The sequence below is a fragment of the Sturnus vulgaris genome, chromosome 18, assembly GCF_052056855.1.
Source record: "Sturnus vulgaris isolate bStuVul1 chromosome 18, bStuVul1.hap1, whole genome shotgun sequence".
NCBI lineage: Eukaryota > Metazoa > Chordata > Aves > Passeriformes > Sturnidae > Sturnus > Sturnus vulgaris.
The window spans coordinates 2,577,501-2,591,461 of NC_142260.1; the positions used below are offsets into that span (position 1 = coordinate 2,577,501).

Consider the following 13,961-nt stretch of genomic DNA (forward strand, 5'->3'; position numbering starts at 1 on the left):
AGTTCTTGACTACAGGCACCATTCAAGAGGAAATTGATTTCCATGGGTGACAGGCGTGGAGGCTCCGTGGGTTCCCGGGTGAGCAGCACCAGTGCTGTGGGGTCTCTATCCCTTTTCTTCTGGGGCTCTCAGACCCCACCTGCTGAACCCACACATCTTCCTCCTCCCGAGCATTAAGACATTGGTGCTTAGCAGTCAGTGCTTCCCACGAGCTGTGCCCGCTTCCAAATTAGGCGAGCACTAAGGGAAGAGAGGAGCACACGTGGGATGGGGGGGGCAGAGGATTTTATAGAGAAAAACTGACGGTGCATCACCATGGACAGGAGCCTTAAGGGCAAAATACAGTGCTTGTCAGTTCACGTTTGTCTGCGCTTGGAGAAGAGGCATTTTCAGGCTCTGCATCATGATAGCTGTAACAAGCTGAGTTGAGAGACTTCAATACATACCCAGCTATGAGTATGGACACTGATGAGAAAGCTTATGTGTGCCTACTCACATTCATTTCATATGAGTAGACACTTAGCTCATTCAAAAATACAGCTGGCAAGATAAGCCTTTGAGAGTACAAAATACATATGAGGGTGTTCAGTTTTCAGTCAGGGTTATGCCATTTTTAATGGCCATATACTTACCCTGTCTGGTGCATTTTATTCATTTTTGAGCCAAACTAGATTCAATGATTTTCATCATTTTTTTTTTCACCTCTGTTGACATTGTCTGACAAGACTGTTCAGTCTCAGGCTGCTTAGGAAAAATAAACTTTGGTGCCCGATTTTGAGCCATCAGCACTGTTCAGTCTCATCTTTATTCTATTATTCTGTTGCAAAGGAACTTTCAGCTCAGGAGCCACAATGGAAAGAAAACAACTCCAGCTTTTTTTTTTTTTTTTTTTTTTCTTCTTCCTTTTCTTCTTTTCCTTTCTCCTTTTTTTCCATCTTGTGATCTTAACCCAGCTGGTGAGGGAGAAAATTCCCGTGTGAGGCATGTGGGTGGAGCCCAATTGTGTAAGCTCCATGCTTGCAAAGTGTTTGGCATGGATCCGCTGCCTGGCTTTGTTTTCCGTGGCCGGACACAGAGGGAAGCCACATTCAGCACATTAACAGCCACCACCTGTTGCTCTGTTCTACTTCAGAGGAACCCTGAGGCTGAGGAATCACACTCTGCTCTGGCCCTTGATCTCCAGGCGAGTTTGATATATCTGGGATGTGCGTTTGTCCCCGCGTTTTTTCTTGCTTTTGCAAGACACGATGCTGGTGGGTTTGGCAGTCCTGATGGAGAAGAGGTCCTTGGAGCAACTCGAGCTGTGCTCTGGTCACTAGGAGGGATTTTCAATTTGATGTGGCTCTCCTGAAGACAAACTCTTCTTGGTTAATTCACTGCAATCAGAAATTTCCCTGCCAGAGACTACTCCAAAAATCTTAACTGTGTCAAGCCTAAGTACAAGGAACAGCAAGAAAATGCAAAAAGCAAGAATTTACTAACCTTGCCAATGACATTTGTAGGGCCATCACCAGATTTCTCCCCTCTTTGAGCAGTACAGCTTAAATTGATCTCCATTCCTATGCACTTTCCTGTTCATATGTAAAGCACAAGGAGAAAAAAAAAAAAGCAGCATATCACTAATGCAGCTAATTCTCAGTATCTTGAAGCAATTGACACAAGTACGTGAATTAACTCATCACTTTATATCACATACTTGAGGCAAATGTGCTATTTGGAGTACCTCTTGGTAAGAATAAGCAATTTAAGATCCATTAGTATTTGGAATATTCTGTTTCATTAAAACCACAGTCATCCCTAAATGCAGATGAGTGGAGAGAAGCTATCAACCTCGTGGTTGTACTAGACAAACTTAAAAACACTTTATATTACAGGGTACTGTGAAAGGGTTTTAACACAAATACAAGCCAGGCTTTAGGTTTCCAAAAGAGGGTTCTGCTACCTTGGCTTGAAGTTTCTCATAACTTTCATAAGTTTGAAAATTATAATGTGAGTTGGAGGGAGACAGCAATTCTGGTAGATTTTAAGCTTTTCATATAACACCAGAGTAGTTTTGAAAAACACTATCTGCTACTTGTGTGCCAAAGTTCATTCTCCTTTACAATGGCCTCAGTGCCTAAGATTAAGGGAGAGCTGGAATTATTTTTTAAAATAATAAATACCTATCTTCTGTTTTCATTGAAAATTTCCAAATAAATCAGGGCCTCTTTGCCCTGGGCTTGACCTGTAGAGCTTTAAGATCAAATCAGTGTCATTTATGATACTATGTCCTAAGTTTTATAAATAATATAAAAGCAATGGCTTCGGATTTTAATTAGACTTGTGACAAATATATAGGACATTAAACGAAATATATATTTCAATGATTTTTTTTTAAACACTTATGGTACAGGCCAAGGAAAGAATCCTGAAAAACTTCTGGAAAAAAAGAATGTTCTTTTTTCCTCAGTTCAGTCACATTCAGCCCTCAAGAAGTTCCTCAACTTTAGCTATTTTTGTCTACACAGCAAAGGTAGAAATGTTACAGAAGTCACAGGAACTTCTGGAAAAACTAAATCCTTTCACTGTGCTGCCTAATTTAGTCTTAAGTCTTTCCCAAATGTTGAAATACACTTTCAGGGCCACAGACCTTACAATTCATACAAAACTGGGGTGCCTGCAGGCTCTGGCTGTGACTGGATGAGAGATGGGCACTATTCCACTGCTGAGAAAGGAACAGTTGGGTCCTGGCTGACACAGAACACAACCTGCCTTCCCCCCTTCACCAGGGGCCCAGTCCAGCCCTCCCAGGAGCCACTGATTTTGGACAAGCTGCCATCCAGAAAAGGAACAGATCAGTGCAGCTAAAACACAAAAGTGCAGCTGTGTTGATGACATGATGCTGCTGGGAGGAGTGTCCCAATAGACCATCACCCCTTGGAAGAAAAATCACTTCCTGATTGACAAAATTGATGTGATAACACCTCATGTCCTGCTGAAATAGCAACGTAGAGCTAAAGTGAAGTCAGTGCTACCCTGGCTGACAGGCTTGTAGAATATGTCCAAAAGAGAAGGTGTCCTGGCTAGGCTCACCAAGGGCATGCAGTGCATCCCATGACTGCTCTATATCCATGGTATGGCTCCAAAAGATTCAAAAGTTAGTTTCTATAATCAAACAAAGGCACTGGATTCTGGTGAATCAGGATTAGTGCTCTGCAGCTGTAGGGGAGATGCTTTATAATTAAGCCAGCACCCTCCAGCAGATCTCAGTTGGAGGTACCAGCAGTCTTAGGCAAAAAACTGGTTTGAAATCAGCCTTGCTTCCGGCTGAATAGCTCTGCTGGTGATGAAGAAAAGTCTGTGTGTTTCTATGGCTCCCACACAGCAGAAGCCCACCTAAAATACCTGAAAATGTGGACCTAATACATCTTTATTTTCCTGCTTTTCATTTCTCTGCAAGATTTATGATTGTACAAAAAAAAAAAAAATAGAAGGAAAAAAAGGCCTATTTACAAGAGTGGCTGCAAAGTTAACCATTAATTTTCTGCTCAAATGCATGGACACAGTGCAAAATGATCCTTAAATGACAGAGCAGAAGCCAGGTTAAATCTGAAATTCCTATGCTGTTCACTTTTCTAGGTTCCAATGCATATATAGAGATAATAGTTGGGTAGATCCTTGTCAGGACCAAGGTCTAGCCTGCCTAGGTTTGCAAAAATCATTGGCCTAGAATTTGAGGCTAAGTGGGATCTTCCACCTGACTCATAAGCATTCCACATCAATATCTCTGATAAATGTCTCAAGCATTTGAACACAGAAATAATACCAAGGGTACTTCCCTCACAGCTGAATCAAGCTGTGACAACAGATCCTGAAAGTGGTGATTTTTGTAATACTTTATCTTGTAATTGTCCTTTTTTTTTTTTAAATGTCTACTTGTTCAGGGAAGAACAGCAAAGTCCTTTCATGTTGAACAGGTTTCAGGGCACTTGGTTGTTTATTTCCCTGAAGCTGTGTAGGGTTTCTGCATCAGGGTGAGACTGAGGTTTGTGTCAGGCACATTCCATGGTGATGTTATTTTTAAAATCATGTCTGCTGTTAGTTTACCCTGGCTGACAGAAATGACCCCCTTTCCCATCTCTGCATTCCTACACAATCTGGCCAGCAATAGCTGAAATTTGATAGCACACACAGGTATAAATTTAGTCAACTGTTGGATTTTGGCAGTTTCTTGGCCACAACCTGTGGAGTCCACAGACCTGAAATGAGAGTGATAGAGCAGCTGCCATTCCTAAAACTCTTATTTTAGACTCTCTAAAATCAAGTGCACCTTCTTACCTTGTCCCTTCACACTTGGTTCAGATTTTAAAGAGATCTTGGCAACTCTGAGAGCCACGAAACATTTTAAAGTGATGAATAAGACTGCACACTTAGAGCAAAGGATGACTCCTGCAGGACTGTGCCTACATGTCATGTTACATCAGATAACAATTCATCCACATAAAGCAGATAACTCACAGATTTTTCCTATGCATCCATAACAAAGCCTAAACAGCAGGAATCACAACAAAGTGCTTAAACACACAACATTTTCAGAACAAGACAGATTAAAAGAAACAGTCCCTTAAAGAGAACAAACTTATTAATACCATAAGTCTCTGTTTGGGTCTCCAAGCCACAATTTTGCCTGTCTAAACACATGCAGCATTAAACTGTGTTTTCATTTTCACATGGTCTGTTCAGCTGCCTCGGTGGCACATGCCCTTTCCCCTTGCTCCCATCCCCTGTACATCCCAGTGCCCCTGACACAGGAGACTGAGCTTCTCCAGGGCTCTGCCTCTCGAGGTGTCACAGCCAGACCTCACAGTGGCCTCTGGTGCCACAGCCCAGTCACCCTGGGGCTGCTCTGTGCCAGCCCAGGTCCAGCAGCGCCAGGCACAGGCACAGGAGGGGGATGCTGCTCCCTCACAGATGGGCTGTGTGCAGCCAAGGGACATGTTCCACTAAAAGGCAGCTTGTTTTGGCTGGAGGCTTGCAGGCTGGTACAACCTGATGAGGCTGGGTAGTGCCACAGAGCCGTGTGCTGTGTCTCAGGGTCACTGCAGTGGTGCTCAGATACAGGCTGGCCCTCGCTGCTGTGACCTGTCACAGCTGGGTTCACACGTGGCCTTCTCCCATTTTATGTCCTCAGCATCTTTACTGAGAAAACACCACTGTTGCTTTCCATGCCACCTGTGTAATTTGTAATTTTTTTCCTCTTCTATTGCACTTCATTGCTGTAATTTTGGATAAATTTTCTCCCCCTGCTTGTCTATGTTTTTTACCAGCAACACCCTATGAAGACATCCTAGCCACGTGATAATACTAGTGGTAAAGCTGTCTTTGTTTCCTTAGAGCAGAAAGCTGCCTGTGCTCACACTGGAAAAGACTGTATTTTCAGAATATTTTCAGAAATCCATTGCTGGTTGTGTGCCCCATCTAGCATTCCTCTTTCTTCCCTTTGGGAATAGCAGTCACAATCAGCAGTTATTTGGCCACAAACCTGTGCAGCCCATGGGCCTGAAATGAGATTAATAGAGCAGCTTGCAATACCTCGAGCTCCTATTTTAGACTCTCTCCAAACTCAAGTGGACTTTCTTACTTTGTCACTTCACACTCAGTTTTGAAAGGGATTTTGGCAAGAGGTCTTGCAGTCCCCTTACTGTGTGTGAGGAAGTGTAAGCACTTACTGTGATAGCAGCCTTACCCAAACAGGCCAAGAGACAGGGAACTCTGAGCTAGTCAAACTCCTGAGGCTGAAACAGATTTATGAAAATATCTGTATTTATTTATTTGTATATACATTTCTCATCCTCAGTCCCCCTCCCTGTAACCTGATATTCATGCAAGTCTATTCCTTTGTTGCATTTTTGCTTCACTTCCTGTCAAATTATTTCATTTTATTTAGCTTCACCTGTCAAAATACATGAGCTAATTCTCTCTGTGATGACCTGCCACTGCTTCTTAGTCTCCAGTGACAGGATGCAGCAACTGCATGCCTGCAAAGCCTGTGCCATGGAAATCACCTGGGCATCTTTACATGCACACAGGCAGAGGAGACAAACCCAGGCTGAAATGCCTTGAACCAGCCTAGCTCTGCTCTCAGGTGCTGCCACACAAGAAACCTCCTCTGCCCACAAACATGGTCCTTTCACACCTTTCATCTCTGGGTTGCCAAATGTTTAATGTGCAGAGTCTAACACAGTGGACACCACCATCCCTCTGAGTTTATCCCTCACCTAAAGCATCCTCTGTGGAGACTTATGTAGGAGGTTTTTTTGGGGGGGTGAAACAACATTCTGGTATAATGCAATATGTTCTGAAATAATTTCTTATTCTATGAATTGACTGCATACTGCCTGATTAAAGGCAGCTGCAAAGGAAGGAACTCTCTGTAATACTATGGTATTTATTTTTGTCATTTTTACAGCTTTGATGCTGGTAGTTATAATTTACCTGACTCCTCAGTCAATGTGCAGAGCTCCCATGGCTCCTTGCCACCTTGCAGCACAGGAAGCCCTTCCTGGCCAGTCCTATGGCTGTCCAGCAAGTCATTACTTGCACTGGGAGTGGTGAAATGCAAAGCCAGAGTGTCTTGAGTAAACAGATCCCTCTTTCATCTCCTCTACAGAAGTGGGTGAGTGAGAATTGGTGTTACACAAGGCTGTGTTGATGCTGTTCAAAGTGATGAGTTTTACCCTTAATGTTATACTGAGGGAACCCATGTGGTGGCCAGTGATTGATTACCTTCACAAAGCTCATTTTCACTCAGCAGTGGTGAGTTTCAGAAGGGTGATAATAACAGATATCATTGCCTAAGTTCTCTCTCACAGGTTTTCCATTGTCCCATGGAAATCAAAAGGTGATTAATTCCTCTAACAGCTTTTTGTGGTACTCTGGAAAAGTTGACATAAAGTGGAAGATACTGCATATTTACCTGTAGGAGCTAAAGCCCATAATGGGTCTTTAATAATGAAAACTGAGGATACTACATCAGCAAAGACCTGGAAGAATGTGTGTAAAGAAATAGGAACAAGGCTCTCAGCAGAGATTCAGGACGTCCACAGGAAAGAACAGGAAGTCTGTGTCCACCTGTGAGCTTGTGTGCTTGAAGAAACAGAATCAGAGCTAGAGGCTTTGGAAGGATGCTTGTCTGACCTTGGAGAGGCAGGTTTCACAACCTGAAAAAGAAAAATAGATGGCTCACCTTACCTGTTAAAGTAGGGAAATGCTCCTCTTTGGGAGTTTTACCTGAGGTTCTTCCAAGCATTGAACTTTCCTAAAAAAAGACAAAACATACAGATGGCCAGACATCCCAGAGGGGTGAATAAACACCTGCTGGGGCTGGTTTGTCAGCAGTGCCCCATCCTCTGTGGCCAAAGGCCCCGTGGTGGCCGAGGCAGGTGCATGTCCCTGTCCAAAGGGGTCGGGTCAGCAGCTTGCTCCTCGTCCCAAGGAGCAGCAGGGCTGGGTGAGGGCACTGCTCTCTCCTCTCCTCTCCTCTCCTCTCCTCTCCTCTCCTCTCCTCTCCTCTCCTCTCCTCTCCTCTCCTCTCCTCTCCTCTCCTCTCCTCTCCTCTCCTCTCCTCTCCTCTCCTCTCCTCTCCTCTCCTCTCCAGCCGTGGAAAGGGGTTTTAATCCTTTAAGTGCAGCAGAAATAAGATGCACAGCTATATGGTCGTCTGTCATGACAGGAAGAAAGAGCCAAGTTTATTCACAAACACACTTGGTTTTATAGCAGGACTGCAACTCCCAGAGTAGAGAAAAGGAGATTGGTTCAGAGAGAAGACACCCCATTGCCAGGGCCTGGGCACACACCACAACAGGGGTTTGATTTTGTTATTAATTCCTTTTTATTGTGACCAAATTATCACCCTGGGAGAAATTCTCCCTAGCCTTGAGCTGGACCAGTTCATGGGCTGGGAACAGAGCTGAAAAACTCCAGCCTGGAATATTTTTCAGGCTGTAACTTTCTTACTTTCTCAATATGTGTCCCACTCTCCTCTCCTCTCCTCTCCTCTCCTCTCCTCTCCTCTCCTCTCCTCTCCTCTCCTCTCCTCTCCTCTCCTCTCCTCTCCTCTCCTCTCCTCTCCTCTCCTCTCCTCTCCTCTCCTCTCCTCTCCTCTCCTCTCCTCTCCTCTCCTCTCCTCTCCTCTCCTCTCCTCTCCTCTCCTCTCCTCTCCTCTCCTCTCCTCTCCTCTCCTCTCCTCTCCTCTCCTCTCCTCTCCTCTCCTCTCCTCTCCTCTCCTCTCCTCTTCCAGGGCAGCAGCAGCAGCTGTTCCAGCCCCTGAGCAGCCCTGCAGGGTGCACAGTGTCAGTAGGAAATGGAAGTAATGAGCCTCAATTAAGCAGCTCCCCACACAGCCAGGGATGAACCTGTCCCAGCGAGAGTAGCCGGGCCCAGGGGCTCTGCAGGGTGGTTTTGTGATGTGCAGCTGGTTCAAAGGCGTTTGTGGAACGCTGGATATTCCTCCTCCCTGTGGGACACACTTGCCCTTTTGAGTACCACACACATGGGGGGAGGCACAGACTGAGGACAGGAATGCCATCCTTTTTATACAGGCCTGTTTTCCAAGGAGGAAGAATAGACAAAGTGAGAAAAGGTCTCCACCTTCATAAAAATGATGAAGGTTTTGGCTGATGTAACACTGGTTTGCTCCTGAAACAAAATCTGGGCACCATTTAGCTTTGCTCTTATTACTGTTTATGTAGGACAGCACTTACCTTCACTTAGAGAGCCAGCACAACATTTTGTGTCTTTTCTTCTTCCCAACTGAGTCTTCAGTGTGGGATTTACATGGTGGTCAGAAGTTATGCATCCTTTTCCCAGTGGGATATTTCTGCAGTAATATACAGATCTGAAAAGATAAACCATTTATTCCCACAAAGAGTACTTAGGGAGTAAAAAAAAATAAATAAATTGTTACATTCTGTATCATTACACTTGGTATGTTGGTTTCTTTTTTCCAGGCCTTTTTTTCTCCAGCTGTTTTCATATGAACTCTGCTCCTAAACTCCCAGCCATGATGGAAAGGGGACATCAGCCTCTGCTGTCTCTGAGGTTAGGCCACAGAAATTGTGCTTATTTCCTTCAGGGAGGCAATGCTGCTTTCAGTGGCCTTCACACTTCTTTGCAACATGGGAGTCACCCAGTTGACTTTTGCTAAAAGAGCACACAGAGTTTGCAGAACTGCACTTACATAAGCTTGTACTCAGTAATTAGAGGAGCAACAGCATTCACTGGGGAACAACATTCAGCTGGACCCCTGTGTGATAAAATGACCTGGGGGGGACTTTTGGAGTGGGTTTGGGCAAGAGGTGGACCCCTTGCGTGGTGGCATTCAAAGGAGGAGATGAGAACTGTAATTAATTCAAGGGTTTCAGGTATTTTAGGAAAGGTTTTTGCTGACTGACAGTAGGACAATGTTTGCATAATTGCCCAAGCATGCAGCCTTTGAATAATAATAATATTGCTGTTCTCTGAGATACACTTTGTTTTCGGAAGTGACCTGATATCAGCAGAAGCAAAAGACTCAATTTCACAGTTACTTCGAAACAAAAATAATTATGGGAATGCATGCAGAAATTAAATTTGTGCAATTTGTGGTAAGAAACTAAACATCCCCTAAAGCTAGACAATTTCAACCATTTCAGATTGGTTATCCTCTCTGTATCACTATTTAGGCCTGAGATCTCTTCTTCATCTGCTCTAATCCCATTCTTTTGCTGTCTTCCATCATGCTAGAGATATTCTAGGTCTTAGACAATGTGTATATCCAATAAATGTAATTAAAATGTAACTACAACTATCTCTTTCATTTTCCTTATCACAAAAACAAATTACATATTGAACCCTAACAAACTTTATGGATGTATTTCTCATTTTGAGTCTTGTGCAGGATCCACTGAAGACAAATAGGATAATTTTCCACAAATACAGGAAACACTGGTACAAATAATATAGCAACATTTTTAAAAGCTGGTTTAAAAATTGCAGGAATGTGAAAATCTCCTTGACTGAAGATATGGAACCCTCAAATCACTGAGGAACCTACTCATCAGCTTTCAACCTTCCTGATAACACCACCCAAAGAAAGAGAAGCTTCTTTTCTCTGTTCTGTCTGTATTTTGAGCTGCCTAGAAAACAATAAGCACAACTTATCTTTCCATACATTTGCTCCTTCCAAAAAGAGCAAACCAGCAAATGGCCAGACAAGCCATTGTTTAGCCCTGCTAAGCCATTTTTGGGGGATCACCTTCAGAGGTTCCTGAGATTCATTTGTCCACCTTATTTGGCAATAGTTCATTAGCAGAGTGTTTCTGAAAGAACGACAGAGCACCTTTCTGTGGTGCTGTAAATGGGAAAGCAAACCCAGGTACCAGAGCCCTGTGTTTCCCCTTCCTTTTAGTGAGCAGCAATGGCACCACAAGTCGTGACAGGCTTGGAGAGTGCCACCAAACTGTCCCTCAGCCAGTGGGGAAGGATCTGACAGTGACTTACAGCCAGGGCAAGTGACAGAGACAACATTTCCCTCGAGTGCTGAGCCATCAGGGGAGATAAATGCTGTGATCTGTGTCCCTGCACAGCGACCTTCGTGGCCGTGTTCAGTTCCCACTGACACCTCCTGGGCTGCCACCACTGTGACCAAGGGTGCAATGGGCACCTCCTCCCCTTCCATCCCATCCCTGTAGAGAGCTGCAGATGATGCTGGCCTCTGCCTCAAGGCTGAGGGCCAGTCTGCTCATGCCATGTATGCCACCAACACCATCGAGGAGGAAAATGCTGCAGTAGGTCTGACCCAGGGTTTAGTGGGAGGTATGCTGTCAGTCATCTGCTCAGCCTGCTTCCATTCCAAATCAGATGGTAGGAAATGAGGAACAAAAAGAAAGTACTTGGCAATGCATCCTAGTATTTTTTTTCCTCCCCTCTGCATTCCTCACCCACCTTCATTTCATAGCTTTGCTGCAAAGAGCTGAAGAGAGAAAGAAATGGCTCGAGTCTAAAGCCATTTTTGATAATGTAAATGCACCACCATTTATACTTTCAAGAATTCAAATCTGCAGTTTCAAAATGGAATAATGCCAATCACGTTTCCTATCTGGCTAAATTAATTGATAGGAAATCCACTCAATGGAAGGACACTGACCTTCCCTCCATGCTTTATTACTATCCTCTGGTCCAAACTGAAGTGAGCTCATGTTCTCAGTTTGTCCCTTGCCATAAGAAGCAGTTTTGCTTTAGAAAAAGGCTCAGAAGTGGTTTGAGGATCTCATTTATTTCTCCTAGGAAATACATTCTCTTTTGGTCTCCTCAGAGGGATGTGTCTTTGTAGGCAGGTTCAGCACTGCCAGGGGAGGGGAAAACCAATCATTTCCAGCTTCATGATCATGGTTTCAAGAATCATCTTGGCTGCACACTAGCATTAGTCTCTGTATATGTGTCTGAGGGAGGATAGGCTCTCAAAATAAGTAAAAGGCAAATTCAAAGTAGAGAGTAATCTCTGCTTTATCCTCAGTGCCTAGGACAAGGAACGGGCTTACCTGCAGCTAGAGGTGCTAAGAAACAGCAAAGTTCTGTCTGAATCTTCTCACAATCCCTGAGAATCTTCTCAGAATGCCTGAGAAAAAGTGCCCAATGAGGTGTGGAGTGTAAAGTGTTGGTAGAGGTGCTCGACTCAAGGCACTGTTCCTGGGGAAATGCAGATATTGTTAAGGACAGAATAAATAACCTCTTGGCAGACATTCCACCCCTGTGAATGACAAAAACATTTTACTCACGCCTGTTTTTTTGTTTCTGAGATCTTCTAGCACTGAGAGCAGTGACAGAATATCTCAGCTCTTCCTGCCACGTGTCACATGAGAGTACACCAAAGGCAGCAAGGAAAACAGACAGGGGAAATGTAGCCTCAGAGCATGGAACATGGAAAATAAGGATGTGCTGATGGCATGTGAGCCATCCTTCAGTCTGCAGGTGAAATCCTGGGCCTGGGCAGGCATGCAGACAGCTCCTGGGTGTGTGTGTGTCTGCCTGACACTGGAACAGCTGCTAGCACAACCAGCCTGGGTCATCCAGACAATTCAGGGGACTCATGAACTTTATGAGCTATTATTCAGCAACAACCAATAACCAAAACCAAATATGCTGCAGGTAACATGGGGAACAGCTGACAAAGCCCAGCAGTACGGACACCAGCTGAAAAAATGAACCCAACAGGCTGAGAGAGGCTGGAATTGTGGAATGAGACAGGCTCCACATGAACTGATGACTGCCAGAGTTGCACTCGTACGCCGAGAACTTTTCGTTTTAGTGCCCTTTTAGAGAAGCTGAAAATATCCACTAACCCTGCGAACAAACATATCATTTTAAAGCAGAATAGGCCTGTAAGACTTTTTAACACTTGTTCGTTGATTATATTAATGCCAGAATATATTAAAGAAGTGCAATATAAATTTGATTTTAATTGTTTTGTACACACGCCAGTGAAAAGGAACTGATTGGATACAGTTCACAGGCAGTATGTTAATACGTTATTTTCATATGATGATAGCTTTGCATAATCTTTCTTTTTCCAAGATTTAGAAGAACCTGTTGTTAACCAAAGCACAGGAGAGAGGAAGAATACAATTTACATAAAATCGGCTACCCTACACATTAATTAGTAATGTGGCTGAGCGGAAGGTGTGTTCACTTAGTAGAAAGTACACTTTATAATTTATACACCAGCTGTTTCAGTGCTTTCTAGTCCATTTTCCTCCCTGCCTGCCTCTAATGAAATCGTGTTACTGGAGAATTGACTGGGGTGAATTGAGATTTTAATCCCATTGACGCTTCTCTATGGAAAGGCACACTGGTGGGAACTTTTAATGGAAGGTCTGTAATCAGAAGACACTTGTATTCAGTCCCCCACTATAATGACTCTCATCAAATGTTAAAGCCCAGGCAGTGTGCAGAAGGCTAGAATTTCAAGGTTTTTGACCAACCCCATTTGAGGCATTCCTCTGGGAGTGTGTGATTACTCAAGTTTAGCAGTTTATTGCCTCATCTTTCAATATCCAGTGAAGCACAAAATTCTCATCTAGGTTGCTCTTTTTACTTAAAGAACAGGCCAAAATAGACTGCAGAGCTACTAGCACTGTCATTGAGGTTAATTCTTGCTTCTCATTTAACAGGAGATCAATGAAAAAGCTTTAAAATATTAGAACACAAATGCTGCTTCGTCTCTAAAATTGCTTAGCAGCCTTTGTAAAAATTCTGGTTCTCATCACACTTTTCCAACACACGCTTGCATTTATTTATTATCAATTGCTTTCTTAAGGCTAAGAGTAACATTAATTGAGAGGCGGTGCTGTTCTGCAAAGAAGGATGTAAACATGTATTAAAATCCAGCAGAGCGAACAGTTTTCCTATTCCCCAAACTTTGCAGTCAAGAAAAGTACAGTCATTAAAAGAGAGGTGGTCAAAAAGCAAGCTGAACTGGGAGTTAATGGGACTCATTATGTCGGCTGCATGTTAGTAATGTCTCCTTCTCTACCAGAAAAACAAGCAGAAATAGACACAGAAAAGCAAAACCCACTTAAACAAATGCCTGTTAAAATCCCTGTGAGGAGAATGCATTTGCTCTGAACAGACACAAACACATCAATTAATACAGTGGAAGCCACTTATACAAATACATGTTAAGAAATAAACTGGAGAAAATGAAGGAACTTCTGACAAAAGATGTCAGATGCTGTTGAAAGGAATAAATCTATTTAAAAGACAACATATTTTTCAAATGCAGCAAGTCAAAATAGAAGGAATAATAGGAGGAATGCCTCTGAAGAATTAATGTTAAATAATAAAAAAAACCCCCTTCCTTCTTCTTTTCCTCCTCCTCCAAAAAGGAATCAAGATGAGAGTTTCTTTAATAAGCATTTCTCTGGCAACTTAATGAATACATTTGA

The 13,961-nt window shown here is 43.4% G+C and overlaps 1 protein-coding gene across 1 annotated transcript in view; it reads right to left on the minus strand.

The window, feature by feature from the left end:
* The window catches only part of LOC148221687 (uncharacterized), a 51,256-nt gene that overhangs the window by 14,446 nt on the left and 22,849 nt on the right, over positions 1-13,961 (minus strand). Inside the window, exons 2-4 of the mRNA XM_088175728.1 lie at positions 11,559-11,573; positions 8,742-8,875; positions 7,270-7,297 (exon numbers count right to left, since the gene is read on the minus strand). Of these exons, the coding sequence (XP_088031854.1) occupies positions 7,270-7,297; positions 8,742-8,875; positions 11,559-11,573 (177 nt within the window). The remainder of the gene's footprint in view (positions 1-7,269; positions 7,298-8,741; positions 8,876-11,558; positions 11,574-13,961) is intronic.